The 19,943-nt window shown below is 31.8% G+C and overlaps 1 protein-coding gene across 1 annotated transcript; it reads left to right on the top strand.

Moving 5' to 3' along the window:
• Window positions 1–14,327: 14,327 nt before the first annotated feature.
• Window positions 14,328–19,537, top strand: LOC132173356 (pentatricopeptide repeat-containing protein At2g13600). The gene is made up of 3 exons (XM_059584831.2): window positions 14,328–17,063; window positions 18,371–18,948; window positions 19,285–19,537. The coding sequence occupies exon 1, from the start codon at window positions 14,421–14,423 to the stop codon at window positions 16,848–16,850; it is 2,430 nt and encodes an 809-aa protein (XP_059440814.2). The 5' UTR covers window positions 14,328–14,420; the 3' UTR covers window positions 16,851–17,063; window positions 18,371–18,948; window positions 19,285–19,537.
• Window positions 19,538–19,943: the final 406 nt, after the last annotated feature.

Below are 19,943 nucleotides of genomic sequence, written 5' to 3'. Positions count from 1 at the left end.
TTTTATTAAAAAAAAATATTTTTGTTATTTTTTATGAACTAAAGACATTGTAAAGACCAAAAAAATGGGCATTAAAATTAAATGATATCAAATGATACAAACTTTGATTAGAACTTATGCTTAAAAAATTGGCTTATAAAGAAAGGGTGTTCAAAAGCTTATATACAAATTGTTAATATTAGATTTAAATTATGTAGGGCACAATGATTGTAACATATTGGGCCTCATTTGTTGATAGGAGAGTTTGTGTAAATTCATCATTTTCTATCAATTTAAGCTTTTGAGAACGACGTTATCTTGTCATTCTCCTCACATCTCAATTAAATATTATACTGTGTTGAGCTTCACTTATTAAGAGATAGTGTTGAATATTAACTAAATAATTAAATCTACTATTTTCCATAAGCTTGAATTTTTAAACTTTTAAAATAACTGGTGATTTAGTAGTTGTCACATCCTATATACCCGCCAAAAGCCCATGAGATGTTGTTCAGGATCGTTGAGATCAGGGACGGAACCAAGAAATTTTATTGGAGTGGGCCAGCCATTTTTTTTAATTTTTTTTTTTTTTTTTTCAGTTCTTTAGAATTTTTTTATTAAAAAAAAAATATTTTTGTTATTTTTTATGAACTAAAGACATTGTAAAGGCCAAAAAAATGGGCATTAAAATTAAATGCTATCAAATGATACAAACTTTGAGTAGAACTTACGCTTAAAAAATTGGCTTATAAAGAAAGGGTGTTGAAAAGCTTATATACACATTGTTAATATTAGATTTAAATTATGTAGGGCACAATGATTGTAACATATTGGGCCTCATTTGTTGATAGGAGAGTTTGTGTAAATTCATCATTTTCTATCAATTTAAGCTTTTGAGAACGACGTTATCTTGTCATTCTCCTCACATCTCAATTAAATATTATACTGTGTTGAGCTTCACTTATTAAGAGATAGTGTTGAATATTAACTAAATAATTAAATCAACTATTTTCCATAAGCTTGAAATTTTAAACTTTTAAAATAACTGGTGATTTACTAGTTGTCACATCCTATATACCCGCCAAAAGCCCATGAGATGTTGTTCAGGGTCGTTGAGATCAGGGACGGAACCAAGAAATTTTATTGGAGTGGGCCAGCCATTTTTTTTAATTTTTTTTTTTTTTTTTTTTTTTCAGTTCTTTAGAATTTTTTTATTGAAAAAAAAATATTTTTGTTATTTTTTTTGAACTAAAGACATTGTAAAGGCCAAAAAAATGGGCATTAAAATTAAATGCTATCAAATGATACAAACTTTGAGTAGAACTTACGCTTAAAAAATTGGCTTATAAAGAAAGGGTGTTAAAAAGCTTATATACACATTGTTAATATTAGATTTAAATTATGTAGGGCACAATGATTGTAACATATTGGGCCTCATTTGTTGATAGGAGAGTTTGTGTAAATTCATCATTTTCTATCAATTTAAGCTTTTGAGAACGACGTTATCTTGTCATTCTCCTCACATCTCAATTAAATATTATACTGTGTTGAGCTTCACTTATTAAGAGATAGTGTTGAATATTAACTAAATAATTAAATCAACTATTTTCCATAAGCTTGAATTTTTAAACTTTTAAAATAACTGGTGATTTACTAGTTGTCACATCCTATATACCCGCCAAAAGCCCATGAGATGTTGTTCAGGGTCGTTGAGATCAGGGACGGAACCAAGAAATTTTATTGGAGTGGGCCAGCCATTTTTTTTAATTTTTTTTTTTTTTTTCAGTTCTTTAGAATTTTTTTATTGAAAAAAAAATATTTTTGTTATTTTTTTTGAACTAAAGACATTGTAAAGGCCAAAAAAATGGGCATTAAAATTAAATGCTATCAAATGATACAAACTTTGAGTAGAACTTACGCTTAAAAAATTGGCTTATAAAGAAAGGGTGTTGAAAAGCTTATATACACATTGTTAATATTAGATTTAAATTATGTAGGGCACAATGATTGTAACATATTGGGCCTCATTTGTTGATAGGAGAGTTTGTGTAAATTCATCATTTTCTATCAATTTAAGCTTTTGAGAACGACGTTATCTTGTCATTCTCCTCACATCTCAATTAAATATTATACTGTGTTGAGCTTCACTTATTAAGAGATAGTGTTGAATATTAACTAAATAATTAAATCAACTATTTTCCATAAGCTTGAATTTTTAAACTTTTAAAATAACTGGTGATTTACTAGTTGTCACATCCTATATACCCGCAAAAAGCCCACGAGATGTTGTTCAGGATCGTTGAGATCAGGGACGGATCCAAGAAATTTTATTGGAGTGGGGCCAGCCATTTTTTTGAAATTTTTTTTAAAATTTTTTTTTTTAAAATTTTCAGTTCTTTAGAATTTTGTTATTAAAAAAAAAATATTTTTGTTATTTTTTATGAACTAAAGACATTGTAAAGGCCAAAAAAATGGGCATTAAAATTGAATGATATCAAATGATACAAACTTTGAGTAGAACTTACGCTGAAAAAATTGGCTTATAAAGAAAGGGTGTTGAAAAGCTTATATACACATTGTTAATATTAGATTTAAATTATGTTGGGCACAATGTTTGTAACATATTGGGCCTCATTTGTTGATAGGAGAGTTTGTGTAAATTCATCATTTTCTATCAATTTAAGCTTTTGAGAACGACGTTATCTTGTCATTCTCCTCACATGTCAATTAAATATTGTACTGTGTTGAGCTTCACTTATTAAGAGATAGTGTTGAATATTAACTAAATAATTAAATCAATTATTTTCCATAAAGCTTGAATTTTTAAACTTTTAAAATAACTGGTAATTTACTAGTTGTCACATCCTATATACCCGCAAAAAGCCCATGAGATGTTGTTCAGGATCGTTGAGATCAGGGACGGAACCAAGAAATTTTATGGGAGTGGGCCAGCCATTTTTTTAAATTTTTTTTTTTTTTTTTCGATTCTTTAGAATTTTTTTATTAAAAAAAAATATTTTTGTTATTTTTTATGAACTAAAGACATTGTAAAGGCCAAAAAAATGGGCATTAAAATTAAATGATATCAAATGATACAAACTTTGATTAGAACTTATGCTTAAAAAATTGGCTTATAAAGAAAGGGTGTTCAAAAGCTTATATACAAATTGTTAATATTAGATTTAAATTATGTAGGGCACAATGATTGTAACATATTGGGCCTCATTTGTTGATAGGAGAGTTTGTGTAAATTCATCATTTTCTATCAATTTAAACTTTTGAGAACGACGTTATCTTGTCATTCTCCTCACATCTCAATTAAATATTATACTGTGTTGAGCTTCACTTATTAAGAGATAGTGTTGAATATTAACTAAATAATTAAATCTACTATTTTCCATAAGCTTGAATTTTTAAACTTTTAAAATAACTGGTGATTTACTAGTTGTCACATCCTATATACCCGCCAAAAGCCCATGAGATGTTGTTCAGGATCGTTGAGATCAGGAACGGAACCAAGAAATTTTATTGGAGTGGGCCAGCCATTTTTTTTTAATTTTTTTTAATTTTTTTTTTTTTTTTTTTTTTTTCAGTTCTTTAGAATTTTTTTATTAAAAAAAAAATATTTTTGTTATTTTTTTTGAACTAAAGACATTGTAAAGGCCAAAAAAATGGGCATTAAAATTAAATGCTATCAAATGATACAAACTTTGAGTAGAACTTACGCTTAAAAAATTGGCTTATAAAGAAAGGGTGTTGAAAAGCTTATATACACATTGTTAATATTAGATTTAAATTATGTAGGGCACAATGATTGTAACATATTGGGCCTCATTTGTTGATAGGAGAGTTTGTGTAAATTCATCATTTTCTATCAATTTAAGCTTTTGAGAACGACGTTATCTTGTCATTCTCCTCACATCTCAATTAAATATTATACTGTGTTGAGCTTCACTTATTAAGAGATAGTGTTGAATATTAACTAAATAATTAAATCAACTATTTTCCATAAGCTTGAATTTTTAAACTTTTAAAATAACTGGTGATTTACTAGTTGTCACATCCTATATACCCGCCAAAAGCCCATGAGATGTTGTTCAGGGTCGTTGAGATCAGGGACGGAACCAAGAAATTTTATTGGAGTGGGCCAGCCATTTTTTTTAATTTTTTTTTTTTTTTTCAGTTCTTTAGAATTTTTTTATTGAAAAAAAAATATTTTTGTTATTTTTTTTGAACTAAAGACATTGTAAAGGCCAAAAAAATGGGCATTAAAATTAAATGCTATCAAATGATACAAACTTTGAGTAGAACTTACGCTTAAAAAATTGGCTTATAAAGAAAGGGTGTTGAAAAGCTTATATACACATTGTTAATATTAGATTTAAATTATGTAGGGCACAATGATTGTAACATATTGGGCCTCATTTGTTGATAGGAGAGTTTGTGTAAATTCATCATTTTCTATCAATTTAAGCTTTTGAGAACGACGTTATCTTGTCATTCTCCTCACATCTCAATTAAATATTATACTGTGTTGAGCTTCACTTATTAAGAGATAGTGTTGAATATTAACTAAATAATTAAATCAACTATTTTCCATAAGCTTGAATTTTTAAACTTTTAAAATAACTGGTGATTTACTAGTTGTCACATCCTATATACCCGCAAAAAGCCCACGAGATGTTGTTCAGGATCGTTGAGATCAGGGACGGATCCAAGAAATTTTATTGGAGTGGGGCCAGCCATTTTTTTGAAATTTTTTTTAAAATTTTTTTTTTTAAAATTTTCAGTTCTTTAGAATTTTGTTATTAAAAAAAAAATATTTTTGTTATTTTTTATGAACTAAAGACATTGTAAAGGCCAAAAAAATGGGCATTAAAATTGAATGATATCAAATGATACAAACTTTGAGTAGAACTTACGCTGAAAAAATTGGCTTATAAAGAAAGGGTGTTGAAAAGCTTATATACACATTGTTAATATTAGATTTAAATTATGTTGGGCACAATGTTTGTAACATATTGGGCCTCATTTGTTGATAGGAGAGTTTGTGTAAATTCATCATTTTCTATCAATTTAAGCTTTTGAGAACGACGTTATCTTGTCATTCTCCTCACATGTCAATTAAATATTGTACTGTGTTGAGCTTCACTTATTAAGAGATAGTGTTGAATATTAACTAAATAATTAAATCAATTATTTTCCATAAAGCTTGAATTTTTAAACTTTTAAAATAACTGGTAATTTACTAGTTGTCACATCCTATATACCCGCAAAAAGCCCATGAGATGTTGTTCAGGATCGTTGAGATCAGGGACGGAACCAAGAAATTTTATGGGAGTGGGCCAGCCATTTTTTTAAATTTTTTTTTTTTTTTTTCGATTCTTTAGAATTTTTTTATTAAAAAAAAATATTTTTGTTATTTTTTATGAACTAAAGACATTGTAAAGGCCAAAAAAATGGGCATTAAAATTAAATGATATCAAATGATACAAACTTTGATTAGAACTTATGCTTAAAAAATTGGCTTATAAAGAAAGGGTGTTCAAAAGCTTATATACAAATTGTTAATATTAGATTTAAATTATGTAGGGCACAATGATTGTAACATATTGGGCCTCATTTGTTGATAGGAGAGTTTGTGTAAATTCATCATTTTCTATCAATTTAAACTTTTGAGAACGACGTTATCTTGTCATTCTCCTCACATCTCAATTAAATATTATACTGTGTTGAGCTTCACTTATTAAGAGATAGTGTTGAATATTAACTAAATAATTAAATCTACTATTTTCCATAAGCTTGAATTTTTAAACTTTTAAAATAACTGGTGATTTACTAGTTGTCACATCCTATATACCCGCCAAAAGCCCATGAGATGTTGTTCAGGATCGTTGAGATCAGGAACGGAACCAAGAAATTTTATTGGAGTGGGCCAGCCATTTTTTTTTAATTTTTTTTAATTTTTTTTTTTTTTTTTTTTTTTTCAGTTCTTTAGAATTTTTTTATTAAAAAAAAAATATTTTTGTTATTTTTTATGAACTAAAGACATTGTAAAGGCCAAAAAAATGGGCATTAAAATTAAATGCTATCAAATGATACAAACTTTGAGTAGAACTTACGCTTAAAAAATTGGCTTATAAAGAAAGGGTGTTGAAAAGCTTATATACACATTGTTAATATTAGATTTAAATTATGTAGGGCACAATGATTGTAACATATTGGGCCTCATTTGTTGATAGGAGAGTTTGTGTAAATTCATCATTTTCTATCAATTTAAGCTTTTGAGAACGACGTTATCTTGTCATTCTCCTCACATCTCAATTAAATATTATACTGTGTTGAGCTTCACTTATTAAGAGATAGTGTTGAATATTAACTAAATAATTAAATCAACTATTTTCCATAAGCTTGAATTTTTAAACTTTTAAAATAACTGGTGATTTACTAGTTGTCACATCCTATATACCCGCCAAAAGCCCAGGAGATGTTGTTCAGGGTCGTTGAGATCAGGGACGGAACCAAGAAATTTTATTGGAGTGGGCCAGCCATTTTTTTTAATTTTTTTTTTTTTTTTCAGTTCTTTAGAATTTTTTTATTGAAAAAAAAATATTTTTGTTATTTTTTTTGAACTAAAGACATTGTAAAGGCCAAAAAAATGGGCATTAAAATTAAATGCTATCAAATGATACAAACTTTGAGTAGAACTTACGCTTAAAAAATTGGCTTATAAAGAAAGGGTGTTGAAAAGCTTATATACACATTGTTAATATTAGATTTAAATTATGTAGGGCACAATGATTGTAACATATTGGGCCTCATTTGTTGATAGGAGAGTTTGTGTAAATTCATCATTTTCTATCAATTTAAGCTTTTGAGAACGACGTTATCTTGTCATTCTCCTCACATCTCAATTAAATATTATACTGTGTTGAGCTTCACTTATTAAGAGATAGTGTTGAATATTAACTAAATAATTAAATCAACTATTTTCCATAAGCTTGAATTTTTAAACTTTTAAAATAACTGGTGATTTACTAGTTGTCACATCCTATATACCCGCAAAAAGCCCACGAGATGTTGTTCAGGATCGTTGAGATCAGGGACGGATCCAAGAAATTTTATTGGAGTGGGGCCAGCCATTTTTTTGAAATTTTTTTTAAAATTTTTTTTTTTAAAATTTTCAGTTCTTTAGAATTTTGTTATTAAAAAAAAAATATTTTTGTTATTTTTTATGAACTAAAGACATTGTAAAGGCCAAAAAAATGGGCATTAAAATTGAATGATATCAAATGATACAAACTTTGAGTAGAACTTACGCTGAAAAAATTGGCTTATAAAGAAAGGGTGTTGAAAAGCTTATATACACATTGTTAATATTAGATTTAAATTATGTTGGGCACAATGTTTGTAACATATTGGGCCTCATTTGTTGATAGGAGAGTTTGTGTAAATTCATCATTTTCTATCAATTTAAGCTTTTGAGAACGACGTTATCTTGTCATTCTCCTCACATGTCAATTAAATATTGTACTGTGTTGAGCTTCACTTATTAAGAGATAGTGTTGAATATTAACTAAATAATTAAATCAATTATTTTCCATAAAGCTTGAATTTTTAAACTTTTAAAATAACTGGTAATTTACTAGTTGTCACATCCTATATACCCGCAAAAAGCCCATGAGATGTTGTTCAGGATCGTTGAGATCAGGGACGGAACCAAGAAATTTTATGGGAGTGGGCCAGCCATTTTTTTAAATTTTTTTTTTTTTTTTCGATTCTTTAGAATTTTTTTATTAAAAAAAAATATTTTTGTTATTTTTTATGAACTAAAGACATTGTAAAGGCCAAAAAAATGGGCATTAAAATTAAATGATATCAAATGATACAAACTTTGATTAGAACTTATGCTTAAAAAATTGGCTTATAAAGAAAGGGTGTTCAAAAGCTTATATACAAATTGTTAATATTAGATTTAAATTATGTAGGGCACAATGATTGTAACATATTGGGCCTCATTTGTTGATAGGAGAGTTTGTGTAAATTCATCATTTTCTATCAATTTAAACTTTTGAGAACGACGTTATCTTGTCATTCTCCTCACATCTCAATTAAATATTATACTGTGTTGAGCTTCACTTATTAAGAGATAGTGTTGAATATTAACTAAATAATTAAATCTACTATTTTCCATAAGCTTGAATTTTTAAACTTTTAAAATAACTGGTGATTTACTAGTTGTCACATCCTATATACCCGCCAAAAGCCCATGAGATGTTGTTCAGGATCGTTGAGATCAGGAACGGAACCAAGAAATTTTATTGGAGTGGGCCAGCCATTTTTTTTAATTTTTTTTAATTTTTTTTTTTTTTTTTTTTTTTTCAGTTCTTTAGAATTTTTTTATTAAAAAAAAAATATTTTTGTTATTTTTTATGAACTAAAGACATTGTAAAGGCCAAAAAAATGGGCATTAAAATTAAATGCTATCAAATGATACAAACTTTGAGTAGAACTTACGCTTAAAAAATTGGCTTATAAAGAAAGGGTGTTGAAAAGCTTATATACACATTGTTAATATGAGATTTAAATTATGTAGGGCACAATGATTGTAACATATTGGGCCTCATTTGTTGATAGGAGAGTTTGTGTAAATTCATCATTTTCTATCAATTTAAGCTTTTGAGAACGACGTTATCTTGTCATTCTCCTCACATCTCAATTAAATATTATACTGTGTTGAGCTTCACTTATTAAGAGATAGTGTTGAATATTAACTAAATAATTAAATCAACTATTTTCCATAAGCTTGAATTTTTAAACTTTTAAAATAACTGGTGATTTACTAGTTGTCACATCCTATATACCCGCAAAAAGCCCACGAGATGTTGTTCAGGATCGTTGAGATCAGGGACGGATCCAAGAAATTTTATTGGAGTGGGGCCAGCCATTTTTTTTAATTTTTTTTTTAATTTTTTTTTTTTAATTTTCAGTTCTTTAGAATTTTGTTATTAAAAAAAAAATATTTTTGTTATTTTTTATGAACTAAAGACATTGTAAAGGCCAAAAAAATGGGCATTAAAATTGAATGATATCAAATGATACAAACTTTGAGTAGAACTTACGCTGAAAAAATTGGCTTATAAAGAAAGGGTGTTGAAAAGCTTATATACACATTGTTAATATTAGATTTAAATTATGTTGGGCACAATGTTTGTAATATATTGGGCCTCATTTGTTGATAGGAGAGTTTGTGTAAATTCATCATTTTCTATCAATTTAAGCTTTTGAGAACGACGTTATCTTGTCATTCTCCTCACATGTCAATTAAATATTGTACTGTGTTGAGCTTCACTTATTAAGAGATAGTGTTGAATATTAACTAAATAATTAAATCAATTATTTTCCATAAAGCTTGAATTTTTAAACTTTTAAAATAACTGGTGATTTACTAGTTGTCACATCCTATATACCCGCAAAAAGCCCATGAGATGTTGTTCAGGATCGTTGAGATCAGGGACGGAACCAAGAAATTTTATGGGAGTGGGCCAGCCATTTTTTTTAAATTTTTTTTTTTTTTTTTTGATTCTTTAGAATTTTTTTATTAAAAAAAAAATATTTTTGTTATTTTTTATGAACTAAAGACATTGTAAAGGCCAAAAAAATGGGCATTAAAATTAAATGATATCAAATGATACAAACTTTGATTAGACCTTATGCTTAAAAAATTGGCTTATAAAGAAAGGGTGTTGAAAAGCTTATATACACATTGTTAATATTAGATTTAAATTATGTAGGACACAATGTTTGTATCATATTGGGCCTCATTTGTTGATGGGAGAGTTTGTGTAAATTCATAATTTTCTATCAATTTAAGCTTTTGAGAACGACGTTATCTTGTCATTCTCCTCACATCTCAATTAAATATTATACTGTGTTGAGCTTCACGTATTAGGAGATAGTGTTGAATATTAACTAAGTAATTAAATCTACTATTTTCCATAAGCTTGAATTTTTAAACTTTTAAAATAACTGGTGATTTACTAGTTGTCACATTCTATATACCCGCAAAAAGCCCATGAGATGTTGTTCAGGATCGTTGAGATCAGGGACGAAACCAAGAAATTTTATTGGAGTGGGCCAGCCATTTTTTTTAATTTTTTTTTTTTTTTTCAGTTCTTTAGAATTTTTTTATTAAAAAAAAATATTTTTGTTATTTTTTATGAACTAAAGACATTGTAAAGGCCAAAAAAATGGGCATTAAAATTAAATGATATCAAATGATACAAACTTTGATTAGAATTTATGCTTAAAAAATTGGCTTATAAAGAAAGGGTGTTCAAAAGCTTATATACACATTGTTAATATTAGATTTAAATTATGTGGGGCACAATGATTGTAACATAGTGAGCCTCATTTGTTGATGGGAGAGTTTGTGTAAATTCATAATTTTCTATCAATTTAAGCTTTTGAGAACGACGTTATCTTGTCATTCTCCTCACATCTCAATTAAATATTATATTGTGTTGAGCTTCACTTATTAGGAGATAGTGTTGAATATTAACTAAATAATTAAATCTACTATTTTCCATAAGCTTGAATTTTTAAACTTTTAAAATAACTGGTGATTTACTAGTTGTCACATCCTATATACCCGCAAAAAGCCCATGAGATGTTGTTCAGGATCGTTGAGATCAGGGACGGAACCAAGAAATTTTATTGGAGTGGGCCAGGCATTTTTTTTAATTTTTTTTTTCAATTCTTTAGAATTTTTTTATTAAAAAAAATATATTTTTGTTATTTTTTATGAACTAAAGACATTGTAAAGGCCAAAAAAATGGGCATTAAAATTAAATGATATCAAATGATACAAACTTTGAGTAGAACTTACGCTTAAAAAATTGGCTTATAAAGAAAGGGTGTTGAAAAGCTTATATACACATTGTTAATATTAGATTTAAATTATGTAGGGCACAATGATTGTAACATATCGGGCCTCATTTGTTGATAGAAGAGTTTGTGTAAATTCATCATTTTCTATCAATTTAAGCTTTTGAGAACGACGTTATTTTGTCATTCTCCTCACATCTCAATTAAATATTATACTGTGTTGAGCTTCACTTATTAAGAGATAGTGTTGAATATTAACTAAATAATTAAATCAACTATTTTCCATAAGCTTGAATTTTTAAACTTTTAAAATAACTGGTGATTTACTAGTTGTCACATCTTATATACCCGCAAAAAGCCCATGAGATGTTGTTCAGGATCGTTGAGATCAGGGACGGAACCAAGAAATTTTATGGGAGTGGCCAGCCATTTTTTTTTTTTTTTTTTTTTTTTTTTTTTTTTTTTTTTCAGTTCTTGAGAATTTTTTTATTAAAAAAAAAATATTTTTGTTATTTTTTATGAACTAAAGACATTGTAAAGGCCAAAAAAATGGGCATTAAAATTAAATGATATCAAATGATACAAACTTTGAGTAGAACTTACAGTTAAAAAATTGGCTTATAAAGAAAGGGTGTTCAAAAGCTTATATACACATTGTTAATATTAGATTTAAATTATGTGTGGCACAAGATTGTAACATATTGGGCCTCATTTGTTGATGGGAGAGTTAGTGTAAATTTATCATTTTCTATCAATTTAAGCTTTTGAGAACGACGTTATCTTGTCATTCTCCTCACATCTCAATTAAATATTATACTGTGTTGAGCTTCACTTATTAAGAGATAGTGTTGAATATTAACTAAATAATTAAATCAACTATTTTCTATAAGCTTGAATTTTTAAACTTTTAAAATAACTGGTGGTTTACTAGTTGTCACATCCTATATACCTGCAAGAAGCCCATGAGATGTTGTTCAGGATCGTTGAGATCAAGGACGGAACCAAGAAATTTTATGGGAGTGGGCCAGCCATTTTTTTTATTTTTTTATTTTTTTTTCGGTTCTTTAGAATTTTTTTATTAAAAAAAAAATTTTTTGTTATTTTTTATGAACTAAAGACATTGTAAAGGCCAAAAAAATGGGCATTAAAATTAAGAATATGGCCGAAATATTTAAAAATAGGGCCAATTTTTTTTTGGGAGGCCATGAATGTTGATATTTTTTAGTAATTATCTTCACACTTGTTGACAATTTGAGCCATTATCAACAGATTGTAACATATTGGGCCTCATTTGTTGATGGGATAGTTTGTGTAAATTCATCATTTTCGATCAACTTAAGCTTTTGAGAATGACGTTATCTTCGTCATTCTCCTCTCATCTCAATTAAATATTATACCGCGTTGAGCTTCACTTATTAATAGATAGTGTTGAATATTAACTAAATAATTAAATAAACTATTTTCTATAAGCTTAAACTTTTAAACTTTTAAAATAACTGGTGATTCAATAGTTGTCACATCTTATATTCCCGCAAAAAGCCTATGAGATGTTGTTCAGGGGATCGTTGTGATCAGGGACGGAACCAAGAAATTTTACGGGAGTAGGCCAGCCATTTTTTTTTTTTATATATATATATATATATATATATATATATATATATATATATATTTTTTTTTCGGTTCTTTAGAATTTTTTTTATTAAAAAAAAAATATTTTTGTTGTTTTTTTATGAACCAAAGATACTGAAAGGGCCAAAAAAGTGGGCATTAAAATTAAGAATATGGCCAAAAAATTTAAAAATAGGGTCAATTTTTTTTTTTTGGGAGGCCAAATGATTAAAATTAAAACTTTACCTTTTTTTTTTTTTTTTCCTTATTTTTGTGGGGTGGGGGGATGGCCTAAGCGGGTTCCCCCTCCATCATTGGGTTGATACGATACAATTTAGTAAAAAACAACTAAAAAAAAGAAAAAATAGTATAAAAAAAAATTACGTGATTTGACAATGTGTTTACCTTCATAAAAGTAAGTGGGTAATTTTTTAATATATCAACAAAGAATATGATATATATACATATGTCATAGTACTTACATAATTTAGAATATGATTCACCATCTTTAAAAGATGCAAACTTACTCAATATTCTATTCCTCGTTCCAAACAATTTATCCACATTCTTACCCTGATTATCTTATACGAATAATTCATTTTTATTTAATATTTATGCAATAGACTTGGGCTTGGAAATGACAAACAACACGTCAGCAATGAAGACAATAATGGGCCGGAAATTGAGCCTTGGGCTCTGTCCTTTCTTGTTTTTTTTCAAAAAGTCATTTCTTAAGCAGAAAGAAGGCCTCGCTCTCTTATCTATTATCTATGGATCTTGCACGATCTTCTTAGAGTATTAAATCAATAAAAGGATTTTTGGAGGAACCAGGTTAACTGGCCCAAGGCCTCCCCGTCCAAGTCGCCTTCTCCCCCTCCCCGCCGGTCAATTTCTCTCCGTTTGGGTCACCTTCTCCCTCTCTCAGCCGGTTACTTTCTTCCTCTCTCGGACGGTCACCTTATATGCTTGTAAATAAGGCTTACAGTACACAAATCTCGACCTACCCTACCTACACTATCAATAATATTTTCTCCTCACCACATAGCTCTCCATCACATGCCATATTGACTTGGGCGTCAGAGTCCCTCTACCCCTTTAGGGTTGGCGGGAGCTTCTGACGCTTTTTTCCTCATTAGCAGGCAGTTCTCCTCCCTTGAAAGACGGCTTGGTGCTGGTTATTCTTGACATCAACAATTTTGATTATGAATTTGAAACTTTTTAAAAAACCTTTTCAAAGAAAAATCATTTAGAGGCCGACCATCACATAATTTGTTAATTCTATTAATTTAATTAAATGTAGAATATTTAGCAATCGCATGTCATAAAAATAAATAGGGGTAATTTCACTTTAGACCTTTGAATTACCACGCGATTTGAGAAATCTCTCAAAACTTTAAAACCTCTCAATTTTGACCATTGAACTTTTAATTACAATCAATTTGAATCATTCCATCAGATTTTAAACTGTAAAAGTGAGACAATAACGTTTGTACCCTCGAATTTTTTATAAAATTTCAAATTTACCCTTAATTCCAAATTAAAAAAATTAATTTTAATTTTTTTTATTAAAAAAATCAAGGATATTTTGATTATTTTAGGGGTAAATAAGGAAAATTAATGGCTAAATCTGATTGAGGAGTTCAAATTAACTGCAATTGAAAGTTCAAGGGTTCAAATTGAGAAGTTTTGAAGTTAGAAAAACCTTTTCAAATCGGATGATAATTCTATAATTTAAAAGTGAAATTACCCCAAATAAATATTAATTTAATAAATTTCCGCCCACCCGGATGAAAGGAAAATCAGTTTATTTATCCTCGCCAAAACGTACAAAATTTCGCGCCTTGAAGCCTTCTTTCGCTTTCTGTTTGTAAATTTTCCCACAACCCCAACACCCCCAACGCCCCCGTCGCTCTCGCAGAAGGAAAAGCCACTCCCATGCACCATGCATGAAGAGACTCAGACGATCCATCAAAACCCTACTCACCAACGGTCTCTTCTCACAAGCCCTCAAAGCCTCAACCGTCTCTCTTCCCAACCCGCACCTTACAGACCAAACCTACGCCCTCTTCATCAAGTCCGGCCACTCCCTCGACCCCTTCCTCTCCACCACTCTCATCTCCCACTTGTCCAAGCTCGGAGATTTCTCTCGCGCTACCAAATTTCTTTTTGACACCCAGAAACCCGATAATGTCGCCTTCAACGCCCTCATTTCTGGATTCGTCCGGTTTCGCCGACCCGGGCCCGTTTTCGAGCTCTTTCACACGTTAAGGCATATGGGTCTGAGACCTGATGTGTTTACTTTGAGCTCTTTGGTGAAAGCGTGTGAGAGTTTGGAGGAAAACGAAGCTGCCCATGGGGTTTGTTTGAGAATGGGATTTGGGTCGGCTGCGTATTTGGTGAGTGGATTTGTTGAGAATTATGCGAGAGCTGGGGATGTTGAAAAGGCTGAGAAGTGTTTTGGGGAGTGTTTGGAAGTGGACAATGTGGTTTGGACGGCAATGGTTTGTGGGTATGTGTGGAATGGGGAATTTGAGAGGAGTAAGGAGGTTTTTGTGGAGATGAGGGGTTTGGGTATGGAGCTAAATGAGTTTTGCTTCACTGGGGTGCTTGGTGCATTGTTTGATGTCAGAGAGGGGGAACAGGTTCATGGGATTGGTGTTAAGATGGGTTTGTTATGTAGTGGATCGATCCATTTGAATAATGCAATTATGAGCATGTATTGTAAGCGTGGGAATAAGGTGGCTGCTGTTAGGGTGTTTGATGAAATTGCTGACCCAGATGTTGTATCTTGGACTGAGCGAATTGGAGCTGCTTGTGATGGTGTGGAGGCTTTTGAATTGTTTAAATTTTTGCATTCTGGAGATTTGGAGATGAATGAATATACAATGATCAATGTTTTGTCTGCCATTGCTGGCCCTAGGCTGTTAAGTTCTGGCAGGCAAGTCCAAGCACTTTGTCAAAAGGTGGGGTTTTTGCAGGTGATTTGTGTTAGCAATGCATTGGTATCAATGTATGGGAAGTGGGGTCGAATGGATGATGCTAGGCGCATTTTTGATGATATGCTTTGTCGAGATTCTGTTTCTTGGAATTCTCTGATTGCTGGGTCCTCTGAGAATGGATTTTGTGGTCAGGCTCTTGAGGTGCTCTCTAAGATGCGTGATCTTTCAATACAGCCAAATGAATATACTCTGGCTAGCATTCTGGAAGTGGCTGCCAGCTCATATTCTGTAAAGCAAGTGATGCAAGTCCATTCACATATGATTAAATGTGGCTTCATGTTGGATGATTCTATGGTGTCTTGCTTGATAACAACATATGGGAAATGCGGCGGGGTTGATGAATCAAAAGAGGTATTCTCTGAGATTGATAAGATCAATGTGGTGCACCTCAATGCAATGGCTACTACCTTTGTTAACACCGGGTGTCATGCCGATGCTCTAACATTGTTCCACACCTCAAGAAGCTCATACCTTGAGGTGGACAGTATAATTTTCAGTATTGTCCTTAAAGCTTGCGGTATTATGACCGATTTGGTACACGGAAGAGTAATCCACTCCCTGTGTCTTAAATTTGGAGTTGATCAGGATAGTTTCGTTGAAAGCACTATTATTGACATGTACTGTAAGTGTGGAAGCATAGGTGATGCAGAGAAGGCTTTCAGGGTTATATCTAAAGACAATTTGGCTGCTTGGAATGCTATGATAATGGGATATGCTCAACATGGTTGTTTTCATGAAGTTTCCGAGATTTTTGATAAGATGTGCAAATTTGGAGTAGAACCTGATGAGATTACTTTTCTTGGAGTTCTTACTTCATGCTGTCATGCAGGGCTGGTGAGAGAAGCATGGGCTTACTTAAACTCTATGTTTCAACGTCATGGAATAATCCCGCATTTAGAACACTATGCCTGCATGGTTGACCTGCTTGGTCGAGTTGGACTCCTAGAAGATGCAATGAGGACAATAGATCAAATGCCTATTCACCCTGATGCTCATATATGGCAGATTCTTCTATCAGCCTGCAACGTCCATGGAAATGTTGCTCTGGGGAATTTCGCAGCCAAAAAACTTCTTGAGCTGCAGCCTGGAAATGAATCTGCCTATATTCTTCTGTCAAACCTCTATGCTTCTGCTCGTATGTGGAATGCTGTTGGGAAATTGAGGAAGGAAATGAAAGAAAATGTAGTTCGCAAAGAACCTGGTTATAGTTGGATTCAAATTGGAGGATCCATGCATTACCTTTTTGCTGGCGACACATCACATCCTGAGAGTAAAGAAATATATACGGAGCTAATGAGGCTGTATGAGCATATACTAGTGTCACCAGGACTGGAACAAAATGATGTTTTTCGAATGGAAATATTAGCTATGAAGTAGAGGAATTCAAGTTTGATTTTTACCTCAATTAACTATGGGGTTTCTGTGTTTCCAGAACTCATCAACTTTTGTACCTGTCAAATCTAATCAGGTTGGTGTATGAAATCCACTCGATAGTATGTTACATTCGGTATCAGAAAATTCCTCTGGCTAGCAAAGGGAGGCACAAGTCTGAAAATGCCATAAATTAGGCTGTGCAGCTGAGCATTCAAGGTAACGAACACGACTGTGAGATAGAATTCCCCATGAAAATTATAATCAGCCATAAGCTATGGTTGCAACTTGCAAGGTGTTCATTGCTCACTGAAGGGTCTGTAATTGTTAACCTACTTGGGTACTATGTTACTAATCACAAGTTATAGGCTCAACCAATGGTATCTTACTTCCATTACGGATACCGTTAACAATTATGAAGTTCTTTCAACTGAAATCTATAAATGAACTCATCGGAAGAGTTAAAAAGAAAAAAAAAAAACGAAATGCTTGATTGATGGATAAGTTGGGGAGTTGGTGTAGATGCAAGCCAATATCTAGCTGTACTAGATTCCTTTCGGACCAACTTGAGATTCATTGAATTGATACAATGACCTGGCATTTGACTGATAATTGATTCATGCTTGAATATACTAGTGGTTGTGAGACTATCTGATTGTGAACACGTGTGGGTTGAGAAGAATATGAAAGATCACATTATCTTTGTGATGGTTTATGGTTCTTGCTGTAGAAAGTGGATGAGGACAGTGGGTAATTAAGGAATCTGTGATGGATGAGGATGTGGTAGAATTAATGTATATAATGTTTAGATATTCTTTGACCATTATGTTTATTTCACGGAGCCAGTTTCATATTATATAGTGTAAAGATAGATTGTGGAGGTTGCTTTACCCAGAATGGCCTAAAGTCCCGGTAAGAATAAGCTTGGCACGTGAAACCTTGCTACAACATGTATAACCTATTATTTGACATTTTCAAATGCCTCAGTAATACACATTTATTGTAACTCCTAATTTTAAGCATTGGAATTGCTTTATTATATTTATTGGTGGGTGAAATTCATCAAGTTTCACACCGGATTCGATGTGACCTCTTGCCTTGAGTAAGCTGGATTAGGGGAACCGACGCCGAACTTACTGACTTTCTTACAAATTACATCTCATATTGTTTCAGGCCAATGTCTATTGGTTTCATACTTGGTTTTCATTAAATAGTTGTTCTTTAATTTAGTGGCCCCTTCGGTAAAAACTCTGGTAGTGGTAATGGTATGACATGCTAATTTGCTTTCATGTTAGCTTCTGTTGCATAACCTTTGCCAATCGTGAAATCATGCTTGTCCAGTTCAATGCTAATATTACCATGGATGTTGGAAACTTAAGTAAAATCAATCAGACTAGAAACACTGTTCAAAGAAGAAGGGAAAGAAGAGGGAAAAATAAAGTAGAAGAAGAAATTTGTAAGTACATTAAGAGCTAATCATCAAGGATCATACAGTGTCTTGACATCAATACTTTCTATTGTTTCAGGTCTCGCTCCTAGGTTTTCCTGCAGGAGTGTTGGCGATCTGAAGAGGCTTTAGAGAGCACAGAGACTATCGAATGGAATGCATGTGCTGCTATCCTTGACTTTATCTGCCCCCTTTTTGGAAGAGGCATTTTGTCCCCCAAACTTTTGGTGATTGCAGTAGCGGGAGCATTACTGACCCTGTTGCTCATTGTGTAAACAAAGGCGATTTCTCCTTCTTCCTTGAAGATATTCTTGTTTGATAAATTTTGGGTATGATCCAATTTGCATTGGTGATGAGTTTATATAGCACAACATCTACCCACTATAATACCAGTGTCTGGGGGTGATTTGATCTGGGTGAATGAAGCTAGAAACAGCCTTTGCAGACTGGTGGGGGTTGGGGTGCATGCCAGCGAGATTGTCTGGCTGTCCAAGATTCCTTTCAACTCAGCTCGAGACAACCTGAAATCATAGTAGGATGGTTTTGAGCACGATGGTTTTGAGCCGGTCTCATCATAAACACGTGTGGGTTCAAGACATATCAAGAAGCTCCCTTGTTGACCTTGGGGCTGGTTTCTGGATTTCTTTAGTCAATAAGGTACGGGAGGATGCAAATTCGTATAATGGTCAGGATTTAGTGATTTGTTGTTTTGTTATTTTGACAGGAATAATATTATTTAGTACATTGTTATACAACTGCAATACAATTGAAATGTCGTAACAATAAAAATTTGTCATTGGATTACTATTTGTAAAAAGAAAAATTGATCTTTACTGCTATGCCATTCTAATTGTATAACAGTTGTATAATAGTCTACTAAATAACATTACTCTTTTGACAGACATAATTTGTTAGTTTAATACAATTTGGCCGGGGTTTTTGGAAGCAGAGCTCATATTTATGGATGTTTTTAATGACTGTCCTTATTTTCAGGGAGATCTCATTGGAAATGTCAAGCAAACTTGCTCAATTATATGTTATATTTCATGCTGCATCACATGGTCGACTGGTTTGTTTCCCAGGGAGAGACTCGTGCATTGGGATGATGATGATGCTGACGGTTGTGATGACCATTATACTCTTTAAAATTTCCCCTCGTAGTTCTTTTGTTATGGAAAGTTGCATAAAATTTGCGTGTGTTTTTGCTCATTTCACTCTGGAAACCAATACTACTGCTAGAATTGAAACAGGGGCTCATCTTTGTCTTGCATACTGACACTCCTGCACACTCCTGCCATCTGTGCGATGCGCTACTTACCGTATTGTATGCATGAGAGCAGAAACAGAGACTCGTGCTTAGGGCATGTCTGATAATGGTTTTGAAATGATTTGGTCAAAGGGGATGGCTCCCAAATGGCCGAGCCACCCCCAATTTTTCCCCTTTTTTTTTTTTTTTTAAAATATGTGTCACGTGTCGACGTCTGATTGGTCTACGTGTCAGTTGTAACGGTGAATGGACTAATTTGGTCACTTATCAAAACCACAGGAACCTCGTGTGATAAAAATAAAATTACAAAAATAAAAATAAAATTAAAAAATCCTAAAAGAGTACAGAGTATTTAACCCTTATAAATAATAAGATTCTTGTAGGC

The sequence above is a fragment of the Corylus avellana genome, chromosome 3 (assembly GCF_965113065.1).
Source record: "Corylus avellana chromosome 3, dhCorAvel1.hap1.2, whole genome shotgun sequence".
In the NCBI taxonomy this organism is placed as follows: Eukaryota; Viridiplantae; Streptophyta; class Magnoliopsida; order Fagales; family Betulaceae; genus Corylus; species Corylus avellana.
Note: the sequence above shows the minus strand (reverse complement) of the source record. Positions and strands in the feature narration are given on the sequence as shown.

Coding starts and splice junctions, on each gene's coding strand:
- LOC132173356 (XM_059584831.2), top strand. CDS start 14,421: ATGAAGAGACTCAGACGATCCATCAAAACCCTACTCACCAACGGTCTC.